The sequence below is a fragment of the Neomonachus schauinslandi genome, chromosome 7, assembly GCF_002201575.2.
Source record: "Neomonachus schauinslandi chromosome 7, ASM220157v2, whole genome shotgun sequence".
In the NCBI taxonomy this organism is placed as follows: domain Eukaryota; kingdom Metazoa; phylum Chordata; class Mammalia; order Carnivora; family Phocidae; genus Neomonachus; species Neomonachus schauinslandi.
The window spans coordinates 51,814,632-51,834,167 of record NC_058409.1 but is presented as its reverse complement, the minus strand read 5'-3'; the positions used below and the strand labels follow the sequence as shown (position 1 = coordinate 51,834,167).

Below are 19,536 nucleotides of genomic sequence, written 5' to 3'. Positions count from 1 at the left end.
TACTGTGTTGCAGATGATACAATGAGTTTCTCACTCACAAGGAATCTGTAATCTAACAGGAATAAAAGATGACTGCCTGGAGGGGCATTACTCCTTTTAGAAGATGTCTCTATGATATATTTCTACAGTGTCAACAAAGCAATATTTTACATTATTCATTATACTTATAGGACTTTAAGAGATGGAAAGAAGTTCCTGAAGCATCATTTCTTCTTCCAACACTCAGTCTCTAGAATTCAAACTAGTTTTGGTACTCAAATTTTTACTGAGTCGACAAACCATGAGAGACGATGGACTCTGAAAAACAGAGGGTTCTAGAGGGGAGGGGGTAGGAGGATGGGTTAGCCTGGTGATGGGTATTAAAGAGGGCACGTTCTGCATGGAGCACTGGGTGTTATGCACAAACAATGAATCATGGAACATTACATCAAAAACTAACGATGTAATGTATGGTGATTAACATAACAATAAAAAAATTTAAAGAAAAAAATTTTTACTGAGTCAACAGGTTTAGAAATAATTTTAAAAATTTAAACCAGCATACTTTTCTTAACTTTCTTTTTTCCTCCCAGAATATTCTCACTATAAAACTAAGTCTACTTAGTTTTCAACTCAGCACAAACTTATTTTTTCACTATTTCCAACCATAAAATTATTGTCTTTATCTCAAAAGTTCAGATCAGGATCTAACTCAGAATATAAATGGACGGGTAAGTCTTCTGGAGCATACTTTCTGATACCAGGAAGCTGGGGAAAATTTCACTTCTCTTTTTGAGGCATGAAAGAAGAGAGAAGATACCCTTTAAAGTTCTAATTTACATTTTTTACATCAGCCCTCACTCTTCAAAAGTAAAAATAATAGGCCAGAATCATGGAAATTATGTACCAACCTAGAGAAGTATCTTGGAAAACTAACAAAAGGAGTACTTAATCATAAAGGAATAAAATGAAAAAAAAAAAAAAACCTGTTGACTCACGAAGTATTTTGAGTAATGACAAAAACAAATTTAAAGAAAAAGAAGGGTATCATATAAAAGGATGCAGAGGCAATTTTAGAATGTAATTGTATTGGGAACATCTTTATTTTTTTTAAAGCAAGAAAGAGCCCTCAGAGGAAACAACTAAACAGCAATACTCATTTAAGTCAAAACAACTTTCTAAATAGTATATATACTTAGAAATGCTGTAAATTCTAGGGTAGAATTATAAAAACAGAATATCCAAGTATAACGGAATTTGCCCACTTTCATAAAGTCATTATTAAAAAGGGAAGTTAGAGCATTTGTTCTTAAATGAGGAAATTAGCTTTCAAAAAAAACAGCTACATTTCTTCTCACAAATAAAGACTGGCTTTAACAAATTACTTACTGATAATAAAATAAATCCCACATTTTATTCATTTCCTTAGCATTTTAAATAAATTTACTGATATACTATGAGAAATATTTGTGTTTAAGTGTCTATGATTGCCTGCGTGGTGGTCAGTTAAGCGTCCAATTCTTGGTTTCAGCTTGGGTCCTGATCTCAGGATCATGAGATCGAGGTTTGCATCAGGAATCTGCTAAGTTTCTCTCTCCCTCTCCATTTGTCCTTCCCCACTTCACGCTCTTTCTCTCTCATATAAATTCTTGAAATCTTAACAAAAAAAAAAAAAAAGAAAAAGAAAAAGGCACCTTTCCTCTAAGCTGTCCACACGACCACAAGGTAAATGAAGCACAGACCACCAAATCACAACCCTTGGACACAACCATATGCTACAGCTCTGCCTAGTATGTTACTCCAAAGGAAATCCTTTAATTTAATCTAAATCATTACCTTATATTAAACCTTTTCCAGTTTATATCAAAGGACTCAGACAATCATTTCTTTAAGTATAATTTCTAGGTACCATATATTCTTCAAGTGGTCACTACACACTAGGTACTAAGTTAAACCCACTGGGTTTCACACAGACACAAAAAATAAAGAGCAGTATTTAGCCGAGGAGTACTTGAACCCTTTGGAAAGTTTCAAATTCAGATAGCACACTTTTGCATTAATGATATGGGATTCATACCAATTTACTGACCTGTATGTTATAGGAACTGTTCCTATAGCTCACATTTAAAAAAAAAATCTTTTATTTTGAAATATAGTTGGCTTTATCTATATTTGTTCCTTTTTCTTTTTTTTTGGAAAAAATTATTAAATAGACAAAGGGAGGCCCCATGTCCTTACCAATCCCATTCCCCACTTGCTCTGCAAAGGTAACTCCCATTATGTAACTTAGTGTTTATTGTCCCTATGCATGCCCCTTATACAGTTAATTATACTTTAAAGGGTTTTTTTTGCAGAGAATTAAAAATTATGTGAAAGGCATCAAAATCTACATATTCTTCTGGAACTTTTTCTTGCTCAACGTTATGCTTTTTAGATTTACTCATGTCAATGTTAATTCATGTCATTCTAGCTTTTTTTTTTTTTTTGCTTTTATAATAAACATTTTAGAGCACGTCAAAGAAGTGCAATAAACTCCATTAATCCATCATGTAACTTCAAGATTCCATCCATTCTTCCCCTCCAATATTTTTTTGATATAGTAATTTAATTCCCAGATCTATCATTTTACCCTATAAAATTTATTTTAACTGCTGAATAGTCCCATTATATGAAACAGTCTTCTGCTGTTAAACATTAAAGTTGTTTTACATAGTAAGAATTTTTTCCAATTTGACAACCTATTATTAGAGGAGTCTAATTCACTTATATACATATTATGGCTTTGGTATATTTGAACTTACTTCTTCTAGCTTACTTTGAGCTTTCTGCCTACCATTCTGTTTTTCTCTATTTCCTCCTCTCTCTCCTATCAATAAATTTTAATATCCTCTTTTCTTTGTCCTTATTTAAAAGACTTAGACTTCTATTCTTTTAGAAGTTATGCTTAATGTACCTACATGATTATTACTAACTCCGACATGCCATTAATTTATAAAGTACACCATTATCTTGTGTACCATTAAAATAGAAAAATGCTACCATCTAAAGCATAAAATGCTTTCTTAACACTTAAAATTCTAATTTTATACTTTAAAAGAGCTTTTAGACTTATTTAGAAGTACATTTTTATTCTATTACCACCCTATGCGATACAGAATAAAAAGGAAAGCAAAATGAATTGTTTGACATACTCGTATATCTTCCTCATATTCAGATTTGAACCTTCTCAATTACTTTCCAATTCAGAGATTGCTGAGGTCTGTTTTCCCCCCACACATTATTATCCTCAATGTCATCAAGACCATTACTGATGTAGTACCTCTTAAAAATGCTCCATTATTATCTCCCAATTTTCTTCTAAACACCAGTGCTCACATTTTCTTGATCTTACCAGAAGGTCTCAACAAAAGGTTTCAGACAAAAACCAGAACAATTCCTTCCTCAAACTGTCTTAAGATGGTCTGTTAACTAAAACATCAAAGTGCTGCAGTTGTCCAATCATGCTACCACATAGAATAACCAAGTTCACAAAGGCAATAAAAATACACACGTAAGCTACCTTACCAACAGTGATTATATATCATCAGCTGAAGATGCATTCTGATTTCAAAGATGTGAGAAAACAAGAAATACCTGGTAGCTTTTAATATTCTCTTTTTCTCTGGAGTCTAGGTCCGAATTTATCTTTATGTAACCTGCTTAATACCAAGAATGTTCTTTCAAACTGGGGACTCTTTTTTTTTTTTTTAATACTTATATATACACACTTTTTAAAAAAGTTTTTATGTTAATTCCAGTTAACATACAGTGTTGTATTTATCTGTGGACTACTGAATTTCCTCAGGTCTGAAAAATCCCAAGCTATTAACTCTTTAAATACTACTAGACCACCATTCTCTCCATTTTCTTCTGGAATTCACATGAGATGAATGTTGGTAACCTTTATTTGTAATTTTTTTTTTAAGATTTTATTTATTTAAAAAAAAAGATTTTATTTATTTGAGAGAGAGAATGCGAGGGCACACATGAGTTTGGGGGGGGGGGGGACAAAGGGAGAGGGAGAAGCAGACTCCCTCCTAAGCACAGAGCCCGACCTGGGGCTTGATCCTACGACCCTGAGACCATGACCTGAGCTGAAGACAGAGGTTTAACCGACTGAGCCACCCAGGCACCCCAGTAATCTTTATTTCTTTGTACTATGTTCTGGGTGAGTTCCCTCAGTACCATCTTCCAAATTCATTCTTTGACTACATCAATTCTGAAGTTTAAAGTTTGTCTTTGAGAGAGAGGGAGAGCACAGAGGGAGAAGCAGACTCCCCACTGAGCAGGGAGCCCAATGCAAGACTTGATCCCAGGACCCTGAGATCATGACCCGAGCCAAAGGCAGACGCTTAACCGACTGAGCCACCCCGGTGTCCCAAGTTGGTATTTTCTATTACTTTTTTCTCAATAACCATATTTTTCATTTCCAGGTTTTCTAATTAGCTGTTTTCCTATCTAGTAGATCTTATTCCATTATGTGTCTTTTAATTTCTTAATCCTCTTTACTAGTTTATATTCATTTATCTCTTTGAACATACTGAACACAAACTTTTTTGTTCATGTGTTTTATAAATTTATGTACTTACTTTTTTTTAAAGATTTTATTTATTTATTTGAGAGAGAGCGAGACAGCAAGAGAGGGAACACAAGCAGCGGGAGTGGGAGAGGGAGAAGCAGGCCTCTCGCGGAGCAGGGAGTCCAAGGCTGGGCTCGGTCCCAGGACCCTGGGATCGTGGCCTGAGCCGAAGGCAGACGCTTAACAACTGAGCCACTCAGGCACCCCTGTTTTATGAATTTAAATTTTATCTGGACTGAATTCTTTTTCCAATTGTTAAATTTATTGCTGTCTTAGTATTAGATTTCTTGGATGTACTCTAGAATTTTGGGTGTTCGCTCATTTCAAATGGGAGGTTTCTTGTTTTTTCCCCTTCTCTTCTCTCTCCCTCCATCAGTGCTGTGGGACAGATCCATAGTAAGCAATGTAAATGTTACCACCTAGAAGTGTGTTATGTTCTATCCTTTGTGCTCATCTATCCCCACCTAGCAGTTTTCAGGGCATCTCCTGCCAGCCCTCAAAGTCCCCAATTTAGTATCAGTCTTATAAAAGTAGTTTTTAATTACTTCCGTGGAAGAATATTGGGGATAAGGCCAAAACAGTCATGACATGGTTCCTTAGCTTGATCTGGGTCAAAATTGTGTCTATAAGCCCTCATCTTCCAATAAAGCTTTAGCCCTAGTCAGCAGCCCAAGATTTTTTTCCCACCTATATTGCTTCACGTAGTGAGTGGGACTCCTTGTGCTCTATCTCAGGTGGGAAACACTTAGTCCCTTTTACCACACAAGAGCTTAAATTCCACAGCCTAGCTTAGGACTTTGAATCCAACAAAACCTGCAAAATCAATCTCTCCACACCACTCTGAGTTTCTGTTCTGTTTCTGGTTCATAGAGATAATATTCTACTTTTTTGGGTCCTATGATTTTGTTCTGTTTTCCCTTCTTATATTTTATTCACAAATGCTGTGTCTGGAATGGTGTTTTAAAATAGTAAACTTATTGTGCCTTATCTTTTTCTCTCTCCCAATTATTATGTATTGCACAAACATTAAAGAAAATCAGTTATGCCAAAACCCATCAGCTGTTTTGATTTTTCTATATTCTCTTCTAGTTTCTGTCCATGTATGTACACTTCTAAAATTATTATAATTGCTATAATACAGTTACAATTTGGTTTTCTTTTTTTTATTGGATATTTCACATACTTTAGAAAGCTTTCAAAATTATCACTCCCTATGGCACGCTCCTAAATGAGATATAACACATCAAACAAGTGAATGGTTAGTTTAAACTGTTTTGAAAGGGGGAAAAAAATCTACTTTCTTTTTTTTTTTTTTTTTTTTAAGATTTTATTTATTTATTTGAGAGAGAGAATGAGAGAGAGAGCATGAGAGGGGTGAGGGTCAGAGGGAGAAGCAGACCCCCTGCTGAGCAGGGAGCCCGATGCGGGACTCGATCCCGGGACTCCAGGATCATGACCTGAGCCCGAAGGCAGTCGCTTAACCAACTGAGCCACCCAGGCGCCCGGAAAAAATCTACTTTCAATTAAAACGTGAGTGGGGGAAAGGATTGTGGTTTACCACAATACTACATAAATGTCTTCAAAGTCAGCAATAAATCACCCACAACACATATTTTAAAGCTTATCTTCAAGTATCTATGCCTTTCTAAATATACCAATCTTGACTAAAAAAAATTTTACTTCACGTTAAACCTCACACCAAGCAGTATCTTATCAAGTATCTTATTATAAAAATAGCTTACAAATGTCAACGGCATAAAGAAATTATTTCTTTTTATGTATTTGCCTAATGTATTTACCATACACAACATATTCTGCAAACCTAGTTCTGTTTCACTTCGGTAAATCATGAACACTCAGAGGCACAGTGTCTTCATCTTTAATATGAGAGTATTCCTGAGTGAGGATTAAATGCAGTCTTATGTTTGAAAGTGCTTTGAAACCACAGAAATATTATTTTTATTACAATTACCTTTTCTATTTCTCTTTGTGTAGCTCCTTCCTTTTTCAAACGTTCCTGTTCTACACACTTGGCATTGTAATTTTCCTTGGACTTCTGGAGGGCCTGAGTTATGCTTTGAATGGTTTGAACAGCTTCCAGAGTTCCTGCAACTTCTTCTTTAGTCTGTATGGTATGAAATGATTCATCAAAATGACTGAACTGTCATGCACTCAATATCTGAAAAATCAGTCCTTTCGCAGGAAAAAACTGATACCTTTTTGTGAGATTTTACTTGTTCTTCTCCATACTTCTGAACTTCCTTTATTAATTCCTGTAATTTTCTAACAAGATCCAAGTGACAGTTTGCTAATTTCTCTGTAGATGTTTTGAACACATCCCACACTGGTGCAAATGTTCTAAGGGGAAAGGAAATACAGGAATTATTTAATAGAAGAAAAGTTTAAGGCTCCAAAACAAAACCAACAGAAAATATAATGTTATATTCAGCAATTTTAATTAGACAAAATAGGAAATTAAAATAAATCACAAATGAAATGATTTTTCATTCTGACAGTGATTTTTTGTACTCCTTGGTTAATTAAAATATTTTTGGACCTTAAGTACACAGAAATCAGTTAACTATTTATCACAGGTCTGGCCACGGCCCTCTCTAATTATATCATACTATTTTCTGAGTTGATTTAGTTTTTTTGACTTGTATCAGAAGCCTTTCTAATCATGGTCTATTGTTAAAAATTAACTTTTTACCAAATTTCAATTTTTGACTATTCAGTGCTCATTTAAAATGCTTCATCAAAAAATAAAAGTTCCTCTGAATTCTAAGATGCAAAATCAAATGCACACCTGATTTTATGAGTCCTCATCTCTAATAATCATTTGAGAATTATTTTAACACTGTTACCTGAAATACTGTTTCAGATAATTTTATCTCTGCACTTTAACAGTAAGACAGTCCCCTTTCCACTACATGGTACATGATGCAGGACCTACTTTCCTACCACTTTTTCACAATACTGAGAATTTAGTATTTTCCACAGGTTCAAGCATATCCAAGAATTACTAAATTATTATATCCTAGATAGTACTTAGGATGTCAATGGTTAGCTTAAAACACTCTGGTCAATAAGGAATGATCTAAAGATAATTTTATCCTATGTTTGCCTCAGGTACTACCTAAGATATTTTCAACATCACCTGTTTTGCTCCATGACCAGACCTCTACTAGAAAACAAATAGAAGCACAAGGCTAAAGGGCAGAGAAAGAAATTACTTACCCTAATATGTACTGTGTCCCAATTACTACATTTCCTATCCAGTAGGAATGCTAACTTGCAGTGATCATTTTAAGCAACAGTAAAGAAGTTCAAAGAGGAAAGTTAAGATACTTAGAATAGGGCTGTTCTGATTAGATCTCACCTCACACTTTAAAATCTAAATCAGCATCAAATCTGGCAAGGAGTTAAATGGAATATTTTGAGAGCAAAAATAGGTAACTGAAAAGTATCCACTCACTACAGCGCCAAAATACATGTACATCACTTCATGTAAACATGACAGTGTGGATTTCACAAAGCAAGAAGATGAAGTGTCCCTTTACCAAAGGATTCTTTACATTGTAAAGGGGTTCAACATAAGACTTCTGTAAGTACAGGTTTCTTTAAGGAATGTCAAATATCATTACATTTTTAAAAGTTTAATATACAGAACTTTTTTGGGGCCAAGTAATACACATTAATGTATAATAAGCAGTAAGAAAGAAAACTGACCAGTCTGAAATTATGTTTAAATGCAAAAAAATACAGAAAGAGGAAACTCAATTTCTTGAATAATATGCATCAGTAAAACATTAATATTTAAAATCTTTATAATCTTAAGCAATGACACCAACACGTAAACATCATCCATTATTTATGAGAACCACGCATTTCAAAAACAGAAATGTTGTCAACATCTTTATTATCAGGAAACACAGGTGAAGTCAACCCATTTTTTTTCTATCTCCCACCTGATTAACTAAAAATAGGGTAGAATTTCTATAATATAACCACAACCAAATAAGTACATTATGTTATTATATTTATGAACCATTATGTCTTCAACAAGAACTTACTATTCTCAAGAACTGTGCCTAAATCAACACTGAAAAACAGTTTTTCAAAGAAATTAACTCACCCAAGTTGCGAATAATTGCTTGCAGATTTTGCTAGTTTTGTCATTGACCTGGAGTATGCTTCTTCTATTGTAGCTCTGTTAAATCAAATTTCCATAGGATAAGAGCTCTCAAACACATAGAAAAATTATCAAAAATATAATTAAAACTGTTGAAACAAAAAACCCAAATTATGTATTAAAAATAAGTAGGTATTGGGGTGCCTGGTTAGCTCAGTCAGTAGGTCATTCGACTCTGCATCTCGGGGTCATGAGTTCAAGCCCCAGGCTGGGTATAGAGCTTACTTAAAAAAAAAAAAAAAGCAGGAATGTGGTCATGATACTTAGGTATCTTAGGCCCCTCAAACTCAGAATATCCAAACCAAACTTACTTCAAACTCTTCCCCAACCCATGCCAACAAAAACCAGCTCTCTAACAAAAAGGAACTATTAACAGTAACTGTCTCTCATTGATGGAACTGTGCCTTTTTTTGCTCCTTTAAACTTCTGTGTGTCTTTTTAATATATCACAAGGGTGGTACTTTGATCATCTAAAAAAAGTTAATACAGAAAAAAATTAATATCTCAATGGATAAGTTTAACAGCAACAAAAAAGTGGTTCAATCTCCAGCAGTAGTAAACTGATACAAAAACCTCCTGATGAGGAAAGCCAGAAAAACATGGAGAAAAGGGGCTAACTAAAAGGCATCAGAGAGCTCAGGAGGCAATTAAGAATGAGTAAGCCAAGATCTAAGAGAAGGATATCCAGAGAAGTAAATCAGATATGTTGGTTAGCTACCCCTGGGGGCATCTAGAAGCAGAAGCTGAGACTAGGAAGAGGAGCAGAGTTTTTCACAGCCTCACAGGGTAAGAGAGACAAAACTAGATTCAGACTTACCAAAGATGGGAAGCATGGGAAATCCCATACCTTTAAGTTGAGACTCAATGAGTAAGGATAAACCTAAACAGGCAACCTCTCAAAGGGACTACCAACTGTACTTTTTCAAACCCTGATACTGGATCCTATATGGATGTCTTACATACACTCATAAAACCATCAAGCACATAAGCAAATAAGACAAATGAACAAAAACCAGGAAGAACAAATAAGCAATGTTCCAAATGCTGAGATTAGAAAGCTTAGATTTTATGAGTTTATGTATTGTCTTCAAGGAGATAGTACATTAAATCAAGAATTTCAGGAGCGCCTGGGTGGGCTCAGTCGGTTAAGCGTCTGCCTTCAACTCAGGTCATGATTCCAGCATCCTGGGATCAAGCCCCACATCAGGCTCCGTGCTCGGCAGGGAGCCTGCTTCTCACTCTCCCTCTGCCTGCCTGCCTACTTGTGATCTCTCTCTCTGTGTCAAAGAAATAAAATATCTTAAAAAAAAAAAAAGAATTTCAGGGACACCTGCCTGGCTCAGTCCCTAGAGCCTGTGACTCTTGATCTCAGGGTCCTGAGTTCAAGCCCTATCACAAAGCTGTAATCATCAAGACAGCATGGTACTGGCACAAAAACAGACACATAGAACAATGGAACAGAATAGAGAGAGCCCAGAAATGGACCCTCAACTCTACGGTCAACTAATCTTTGACGAAGCAGAAAAGATGCCCAAAGGAAAAAAGTCTCTCGAACAAATGGTGTTGGGAAAATTGGACAGCCACACGCAGAAGAATGAAACTGGACCTTTTCCTTACACCTCACACAAAAATAGACCCAGAATGGATAAAAGACCTAAATGTGATGCAGGAATCCATGAAAATCCTTGAGGAGAACACAGGCAGCAACCTCTTCGACCTCAGCCGCAGCAACTTCTTGCTAGACATGTCCCCAAAGGCAAGGGAAACAAAGGCAAATATGAACTACTGGGACTTCATCAAGATAAAAAGCTTTTGCACAGCACAAGAAACAGCCAACAAAACCAAAAGACAACCGACAGAATGGGAGAAGATAGTTGCAAATGACATATCAGATAAAAGGCTAGTATCCAAAATCTATAAAGAACTTCTCAAAATCAAAATCAAGACCCAAAGAACAAATAATCCAATCAAGAAATGGGCAGAAGACATGAACAGACATTTCTGCAAAGAAGACATCCAAATGGCCAACAGACACATGAAAAAGTACTCAACATCACTCGGCATCAAGGAAAGCCAATTCATAAACTCAATGAGATACCACCTCACACCAGTCAGAATGGCTAAAAATAACAAGTCAGGAAACGACAGATGTTGGTGAGGATGCAGAGAAAGGTGAACCCTCCTACACTGTTGGTAAGAATGCAAGCTGGTGCAGCCACTCTGGAAAACAGTATGGAGGTTCCTCAAAAAGCTGAAAATAGATCTACCCTATGACCCAGCAATTGCACTACTGGGTATTTACCCCAAAGATACAAATGTAGTGATCCAAAGGGGCATGTACACCCCAATGTTTATAGCAGCAATGTCCACAACAGCCAAACTATGGAAAGAGCCTAGATGTCCATCAGCAGATGAATGGATAAAGAAGATGTGGTATATATATATACAATGGAATATTACATAGCCATCAAAAAAAATTAAATCTTGCCATTTGCAACAACATGGATGGAACTAGAGGGTATTATGCCAAGTGAAATAAGTCAATCAGAGAAAGACAATTATTATATGATCTCACCAGTATGTGGAATTTGAGAAGCAAAGCAGAGGATCATAGGGGAAGAGAGGAAAAAATGAAACAAGACGAAACCAGAGAGGGAGACAAACCGTAAGAGACTCTTAATCTCAGGAAACAAACTGAGGGTTGCTGGAGTGGAGAGGGGGTGGGAGGGATGGGGTGGCTGGGTGATGGACACTGGCGTGCTATGGTGAATTGTGTAAGACTGATGAATCACAAACCTGTACCCCCGAAACAAATAATATATTATATGTTTATAATAAATAAATAAAATAATTTTAAGGAAGAATTTCAGGGGCATCTGCCTGGCTCAGACACTAGAGCATGCAACTCTTGATCTCAGGGTCCTGGGTTCAAGACCTACATTGGGTGCAGAGCGTACATAAATCAACCAACCAACCAATCAAGAATTTCAGTAGAAAAATGGAAATCATTTTTTAAAAGTGAAGGAAATCATAGCAAATTTGGAAAAAAAGATACAAACTCTATATGTGAAAAATACAGTATCAAAAATTAATATCTCAACCCATGAGGTTAAACAGAGGATTCAATACACTACAGTGAAAATCAGTAAACCAGAAGAGAAGTGAGAAGACTCTATTCTGGTATAAAGCTGAGAGACAAAAGAATGGAAAACAGAAAAGAGAAATGGAAGAATGGAAAACAGGGAAAGGACAAAGTAAAAAAAAAAAAAAAAAAACCTAATGTGTAAAGGGAAAAAAATAGGTCAGAATTATTTCCAGAGATAATGACGGACAATTTTCCAAAACTGACAAAAAATATCAAACCACAGACCCAAGCAGCTCAACAAACCCTAAGAGTATAAAATAAAAAGAAATCTATATTTCATCACCTAGTAAAACTATGTCTATCTATACCTAGGTGATGTATGTTTACACCTAGATGAAAACCGCTGAAAATGAAAGACTAAAAAAAATCTTAAAAGCAGCTAAACCCTTCCTATTACCAAATGTTACCTTTAAAGAATCTATAATTACTGATACCTAACATCTCAACAGTAGATACTGGAATGATCTTGAATTAAAAAAAAAAAAAAAATCTTGTGGGCACCTGGGTGTCTCAGTTGGTTAAGCATCTGCCTTTGGCCCAGGTCATGACCCCAGGGTCCTGGTACTAAGTCTCACATTGGGCTCTCTGCTCAGCAAAGGAGTCTGCTTCTCCCTCTCCCTCTGCCCCTCCCACCTGCTCATGTGCATGCTCTCTCTCTCTAATTTCTAAAATAAATAAATAAATAAAAATCCAGTGAAATGCAAAACTGTGCAACTCCTAGAAAATAACATAAGAGAAAACCCAGAAGACCCTGGATATAGTGATGTCTTTTAAGATAAACAACAAAGATAATAAGATCTATGACAGAAATCAATGATAAGCTGGATTTCATTAAAATTAAAAATTTCTGCTCTGTGAAACACAATGTCAAGAAAATGAGAAGTCACAGACTGGGAGAAAATATCTGCAAAAGACACATCTGAAAAAAAATTTACCTCAAATATACAAAGAACTCTTAGAACTCAACAGTAAGACACCAAGATTAAAAAACGGGCCAACGACCTTAACAGACATCTCACCAAAATACATATAAAGGTGGCAAATAAGCATATGAAAAGATGCTACACATCACATGTCATCAAGGAAAGTAAATTAAAACAAGATACGACTACATACCTATTAGAAGGACCAAAGTCTGAACCACTGAGAAAACCAAATACTAGCAAGGATGTGGAGCAAAGGAATTCTCATTCACTGCTGGTAGAAATGCAAATGATACAGCCACTTTGGCAGACAGTTTGGCAGTTACTTACAAAACTAAACATACTCTTACTGTATGATCCAGCAATAGAATTCCTCATTAGCAATGGAGTTGGAAACACGTCCACACAAAAACCCACACACAGATGCTTATAGCACCTTTATTCATTACTGCCAAAACTTGGAAGCAACCAAGATATCTTTCAGTAGGTAAATGGATAAACTACGGTACATCCAGACAATGGAATATTATTCAGTACTAAAAAAAAATGAGGGGCGCCTGGGTGGCTCAGTCATTAAGCCTCTGCCTTCGGCTCAGGTCATGATCCCAGGGTCCTAGGATTGAGCCCCGCATCGGGCTCCCTGATCAGTGGGAGGCCTGCTTCTCCCTCTCCCACTCCCCCCTGCTTGTGTTCCCTCTCTCACTGTGTCTCTGTCAAATAAATAAAATCTTTAGAAAAAAAAATTTTTTTAAATAATAAACAAATAAATGAAAAGAAAAGAGCCACCAAGGCATGAAAAGACATTAAGGCACTTTAAATGCATATTCCTAAGTGAAAGAAGCCAATGTGAAAGTCTATTACATACTGTATGATTTCAACTATATGACATCTGGAAGAGACAAAACTATGAAAACAGTGAAAAAGAGCACAAAGAATTCCTAAAATAGTGAAAATACTCTACATAATACTGTAATGATGGATACATGCCATTATCATTTGTCCAACCTCTATAATGTACAATACCAAGGGTGAACCCCAAGGCAAAACAATGGACTTTGGGTGATTATAATGTGTCAGTGTACGTTCACACTTGGTAAAAAATGTACCATATTCTAGGGGGATGAGGATATGGACAAAATAGGTGAAGGGGATTAAGAGATACAAACTTCCAGTTATAATAAATAACTTATGGGTATGAAAAGTACAGCACTGAGAACAGGGTCAACAATATTGGAATAACTTTGTATGGTGACAGAACGTAACCACACTTACAGTGGTGAGCTTTCCCTAATGTATAGAATTGTCAATTCACTACACTGTATGCTTGAAACTAATACAAATTTGTATGTCAACTGTACTTCAATTAAAATTTATTTAATCTTTTTTTTTTTAAGAGTTCTTTAAATTGTTTTTTTATTTGACAGAGAGAGAGAGTACAAGCAGGGGGAGCGGCAGGCAGAGGGAGAGGGAGAAGCAGGCTCCCCACTCAGCAGGGAGCCCAATGCGGGGCTCAATCCCAGGACCTGAGGATCATGACCTGAGCCAAAGGCAGACACTTAACCGTCTGAGCCACCCAGGCACCCCCAATTAAAATTTTTCTAAATAAAAATTTTAAAAATTAAGAAATTAAAAGAAGTGGTTTTTTTTTTTTTAATTTTTATTTATTTATTTGAGAGAGAGAATGAGACAGAGAGAGCGAGCACGAGATGGGGGAGGGTCAGAGGGAGAAGCAGGCTCCCCGCCGAGCAGGGAGCCCGACGCGGGACTCGATCCCGGGACTCCAGGACCATGACCTGAGCCGAAGGCAGTCGCCCAACCAACTGAGGCACCCAGGCGCCCAAAAGAAGTGTTTTAAATATACCATTCTGGTGGAGGATGAGGATAATGGGGGAGGCTATGCATGTATAGGGGCAAGGGGCAAATGAGAAATCTCCACATCTTCCTCTCAATTTTGTTGTACACCTAGGATAACCACTAAGAGAAAAGTAGAAGAGGGTATTACTTCTAAGCTAATAGAAGAGAATTAAAAAAAAAAAAAAAAAGGCCAAAAACCAAGAAAGAAGAGGAAAAAAATACAATATAAGTAGGATAAATAAATAACAAATACTAAAATAGCATAGAGGGCGCCTGGGTGGCTCAGTTGTTAAGCGTCTGCCTTCGGCTCAGGTCGTGGTCCCGGGGTCCTGGGATCGAGCCCCACATCGGGCTCCCTGCTCCATGGGGAAGCCTGCTTCTCCCCTCCTTCTCCCCCTGCTTGTGTTCCCTCTCTCGCTGTGTCTCTCTCTGTCAAATAAATTAAAAAAATAAAATCTTTAAAAAAAAAAAAAATAGCATAGAGTTTGGCAACCTACAATTCCATCGGCCAAATATGGCCCATTTTTGTTCTCATAAATAAAGTTTTTATTAGAGCACAGCCAAGCTCATTTATTTATGTGTTGGCTATGGCTATTTTTGTACTAAAACAGCAGAGATGAATAGCTGCAACAGAGATCGGATGGCACAAAAAGCCTAAAATATTTACTTCCTGGACCTTTACACAAAAGTCTGACAACCTCTGAGACAAGAAATTTGAACCCAAATATATCTACAATTATACTGTATGTAATAGACTAAATTCTCCAATTAAAGGAAAAATGCCTTTAAAAATAACAAACACACTGCACCACACAGACACAGCAAAGAAAAGAATACATATACCATGCAAAAAAACTTACCAAAAGCACATGGAAGTTACTAGAGAAACCCTTTCTGGAGAAATAAAAGAACTAAAATCTAACCAAGTCGAAATCATAAAGGCTATTAATGAGATGCAATCAAAAATGGAGGCTCTAACTGCTAGGATAAATGAGTCAGAAGAGAGAATCAGTGATATAGAAGACCAAATGATGGAAAATAAAGCAGCTGAGAAAAAGAGATAAACAACTACTGGATCACGAGGGCAGAATTTGAGAGATAAGTGATACCATAAGACGAAACATTAGAATAATTGGGATCCCAGAAAAAGAAGAGAGAGAGGGGCAGAAGGTATATTGGAGAAAATTACAGCAGAGAACTTCTCTAATTTGGGGGAGGAAAAGGCATCAAAATCCAGGAGGCACAGAGAACCCCCCTCAAAATCAATAAAAATAGGTCAATACCCCGACATCTAATAGTAAAACTCAGAGGAGTCTCAGAGACAAAGAGAAAATCCTGAAAGCAGCTCGGGAGAAGAGATATGTAACCTACAATGGTAGAAACATTAGACTGGCAACAGACCTATCCACAGAGACCTGGCAGGCCAGAAAGGACTGGCATGATATATTGGAGCACTAAATGAGAAAAATATGCAGCCAAGAATACTATATCCAGCTAGGCTGTCACTGAAAATAGAAGGAGAGATAAAAAGCTTCCAGGACAAACAAAAACTAAAGGAATTTGCAAACACAAAATCAGCCCTACAAGAAATATTGAAAGGGGTCCTCCAAGCAAAGAGAGAGCCTAAAAGCAACATAGACCAGAAAGGTACACAGACAATACACAGTGAACAGTCACCTTACAGGCAATACAATGGCACTAAATTCATATCTTTCAATAGTTACCTTGAATGTAAATGGGCTAAATGCCCCAATCAAAAGACAAAGGCTATCAGATTGGATTAAAAAACAAGACCCATCAATATGCTGTCTGCAAGAGACTCATTTTAGACCCAAAGACACCCCCAGATTGAAAGTGAAGGGGTGGAAAACCATTTACCATGCTAATGGACACCAAAAGAAAGCTGGGGTGGCAATCCTTAAATCAGACAAATTAGATTTTAAACCAAAGACTGTAATAAGAGATGAGGAAGGACACTATATCTTACTTAAAGGGTCTATCCAACAAGAAGATCTAACAATTGTAAATATCTATGACCCTAACATGGGAGTAGCCACTTATATAAGCCAATTAATAACAAAAGCAAAGAAACACATCGACAACAATACAATAATAGTGGGGGACTTTAACACCCCTCTCACTGAAATGGACAGATCATCTAAGCAAAAGATCAACAAAGAAATAAAGACTTTAAATGACATACTGGACCAAATGGACTTCACAGATCTATTCAGAACATTCCATCCCAAAGCAACAGAATACACATTCTTCTCAAGTGCACATGGAACATTCTCCAGAATAGATCACATCCTAGGTCACAAATCACGTCTCAACCGGTACCAAAATATGCATTCCCTGCATATTTTCAGACCACAGCGCTTTGAAACTAGAACTCAATCACAAGAGGAAAGTCGGAAAGAACCGACTTGGAGGCTAAAGAGCATCCTACTAAAGAATGAATGGGTCAACCAGGAAATTAAAGAAGAATTCAAAAAAATTCATGGAAACAAATGAAAATGAAAACACAACTGTCCAAATCTTTGGGATACAGCAAAGGCAGTCCTGAGGAAAGTATATAGCAATACAAGCCTTTCTCAAGAAACAAGAAAGGTCTCAAATACATAACCTAACCCTACAACTAAAGGAGCTGGAGAAAGAACAGCAAATAAAGCCTAAACCCAACAGGAGAAGAGAAATAATAAAGAGCAGAGCAGAAATCAATGAAATAGAAACCAAAAGAACAGTACAACAGATCAGTGAAACTAGGAGTTCATTCTTTGAAAGAATTAACAAGACTGATAAACCCCTGTCCAGACTTATCAAAAAGAGAAATGACCCAAATAAACAAAATCATGAATGAAAGAGGAGAGATCACAACCAACACCAAAGAAATACAATCATAAGAACATATTATAAGCAACTATATGCCAGCAAATTAGATAATCTGGAAGAAATGGATGCATTCCTAGAGATGTATCAACTACCAAAACTGAACCAGGAAGAAATAGAAAACCTGAACAGACCTATAACCACTAAGGAAATTGAAGCAGTAATCAAAAATCTCCCAACAAAAGCCCAGAGCCAGATGGCTTCCCGGGGGAATTCTACCAAACATTTAAAGAAGAATTAATACGTACACTTCTGAAACTGTTCCAAAAAATAGAAATGGAAGGAAAACTTCCAAACTTGTTTTATGAGGCCACCATTACCTTGATCCCAAAACCAGACAAAGACCCCATCAAAAAGGAGAACTACAGACCAATATCCTTGTTGAACATGGATGCAAAAATTCTCACCAAAATACTAGCCAATGGGATCCAACAGTACATTAAAAGGATTATTCACCATGACCAAGTGGGATTTATCCCTGGGCTGCAAGGTTGGTTCAACATCCGCAATCAATCAATGTGATATAATACATTAATAAAAGAAAGAACAAGAACCATATGATCCGCTCAATAGATGCAGAAAAAGCATCTGACAAAGTACAGCATCCTTTCTTGATCAAAACTCTTCACAGTATAGGGATAGAGGGTACATACCTCAATATCATAAAAGCCATCTATGAAAAACCCACAGCGAATATCATTCTCAATGGGGAAAAACTGAGAGCTTTTCCCCTAAGGTCAGGAACATGGCAGGGATGTCCACTATCACCACTGCTATTCAACATAGTATTAGAAGTCCTAGCCACAGCAATCAGACAACAAAAAGAAATCAAAGGCATCCAAATCGGCAAAGAAGAAGTCAAACTCTCACTCTTTGCAGATGATATGATACTTTATGTGGAAAATCCAAAAGACTCCACCTCAAAACTGCTAGAACTCATACAGGAATTCAGTCAAGTGGCAGGATATAAAATCAATGCACAGAAATCAGTGGCTCTCCTATACACTAACAACAAGACAGAAGAAAGAGAAATTAAGGAGTTGATCCCGTTTACAATTGCACCCCAAACCATAAGATACCTGGGAATAAATCTAACCTAAGAGGCAGAGAATCTGGACTCAGAAAACTATAAAACACTCATGAAAGAAGTTGAGGAAGACACAAAGAAAGGGAAAAACGTTCCATGCTCATGGATTGGAAGAACAAATATTGTGAAGATGTCAATGCTACCTAGAGCAATCTACACATTCAGTGCAATCCCCATCAAAATACCATCCACTTTTTTCAAAGACATGGAACAAATAATCCTAAAATTTGTATGGAACCAGAAAAGACCCCGAATAGCCAGAGGAATGTTGAAAAAGAAAAGCAAAGCTGGCGGCATCACAATTCCGGACTTCCAGCTCTATTACAAAGCTGTCATCATCAAGACAGTATGGTACTGGCACAAAAACAGACACATAGATCCATGGAACAGAACAGAGAGCCCAGAATGGACCTTCAAGTCTATGGTCAACTAATCTTCGACAAAGCAGGAAAGAATGTCCAATGGAAAAAAGACAGTCTCTTCAACAAATGGTGTTGGGAAAATTGGACAGCCACATGCAGAAGAATGAAACTAAACCACTTCCTTACACCCCACACAAAAATAGACTCAAAATGGTTGAAAGACCTAAATGTGAGACAGGAGTCCATCCAAATCTTAAAGGAGAGCACAGGCAGCAACCTCTTCGACCCCAGCCGCAGCAACTTCTTCCTAGAAACATCGCCAAAGGCAAGGGAAGCAAGGGCAAAAATGAACTACTGGGACTTCATCAAGATAAAAAGCTTTTGCACAGCAAAAGAAACGGTCAACAAAACCAAAAGACAACCAACAGAATGGGAGAAGATATTTGCAAATGACATATCAGATAAAGGGCTAGTATCCAAAATCTAT

At 36.8% G+C, this 19,536-nt stretch overlaps 1 protein-coding gene across 1 annotated transcript in view; it reads right to left on the bottom strand.

The window, feature by feature from the left end:
* The window catches only part of FCHO2 (FCH and mu domain containing endocytic adaptor 2), a 127,273-nt gene that overhangs the window by 82,766 nt on the left and 24,971 nt on the right, over window positions 1–19,536 (bottom strand). The window contains 3 exon segments of the mRNA XM_021702060.2: window positions 6,570–6,722; window positions 6,814–6,955; window positions 8,733–8,807. Coding sequence (XP_021557735.1) covers window positions 6,570–6,722; window positions 6,814–6,955; window positions 8,733–8,807 — 370 coding nt within the window.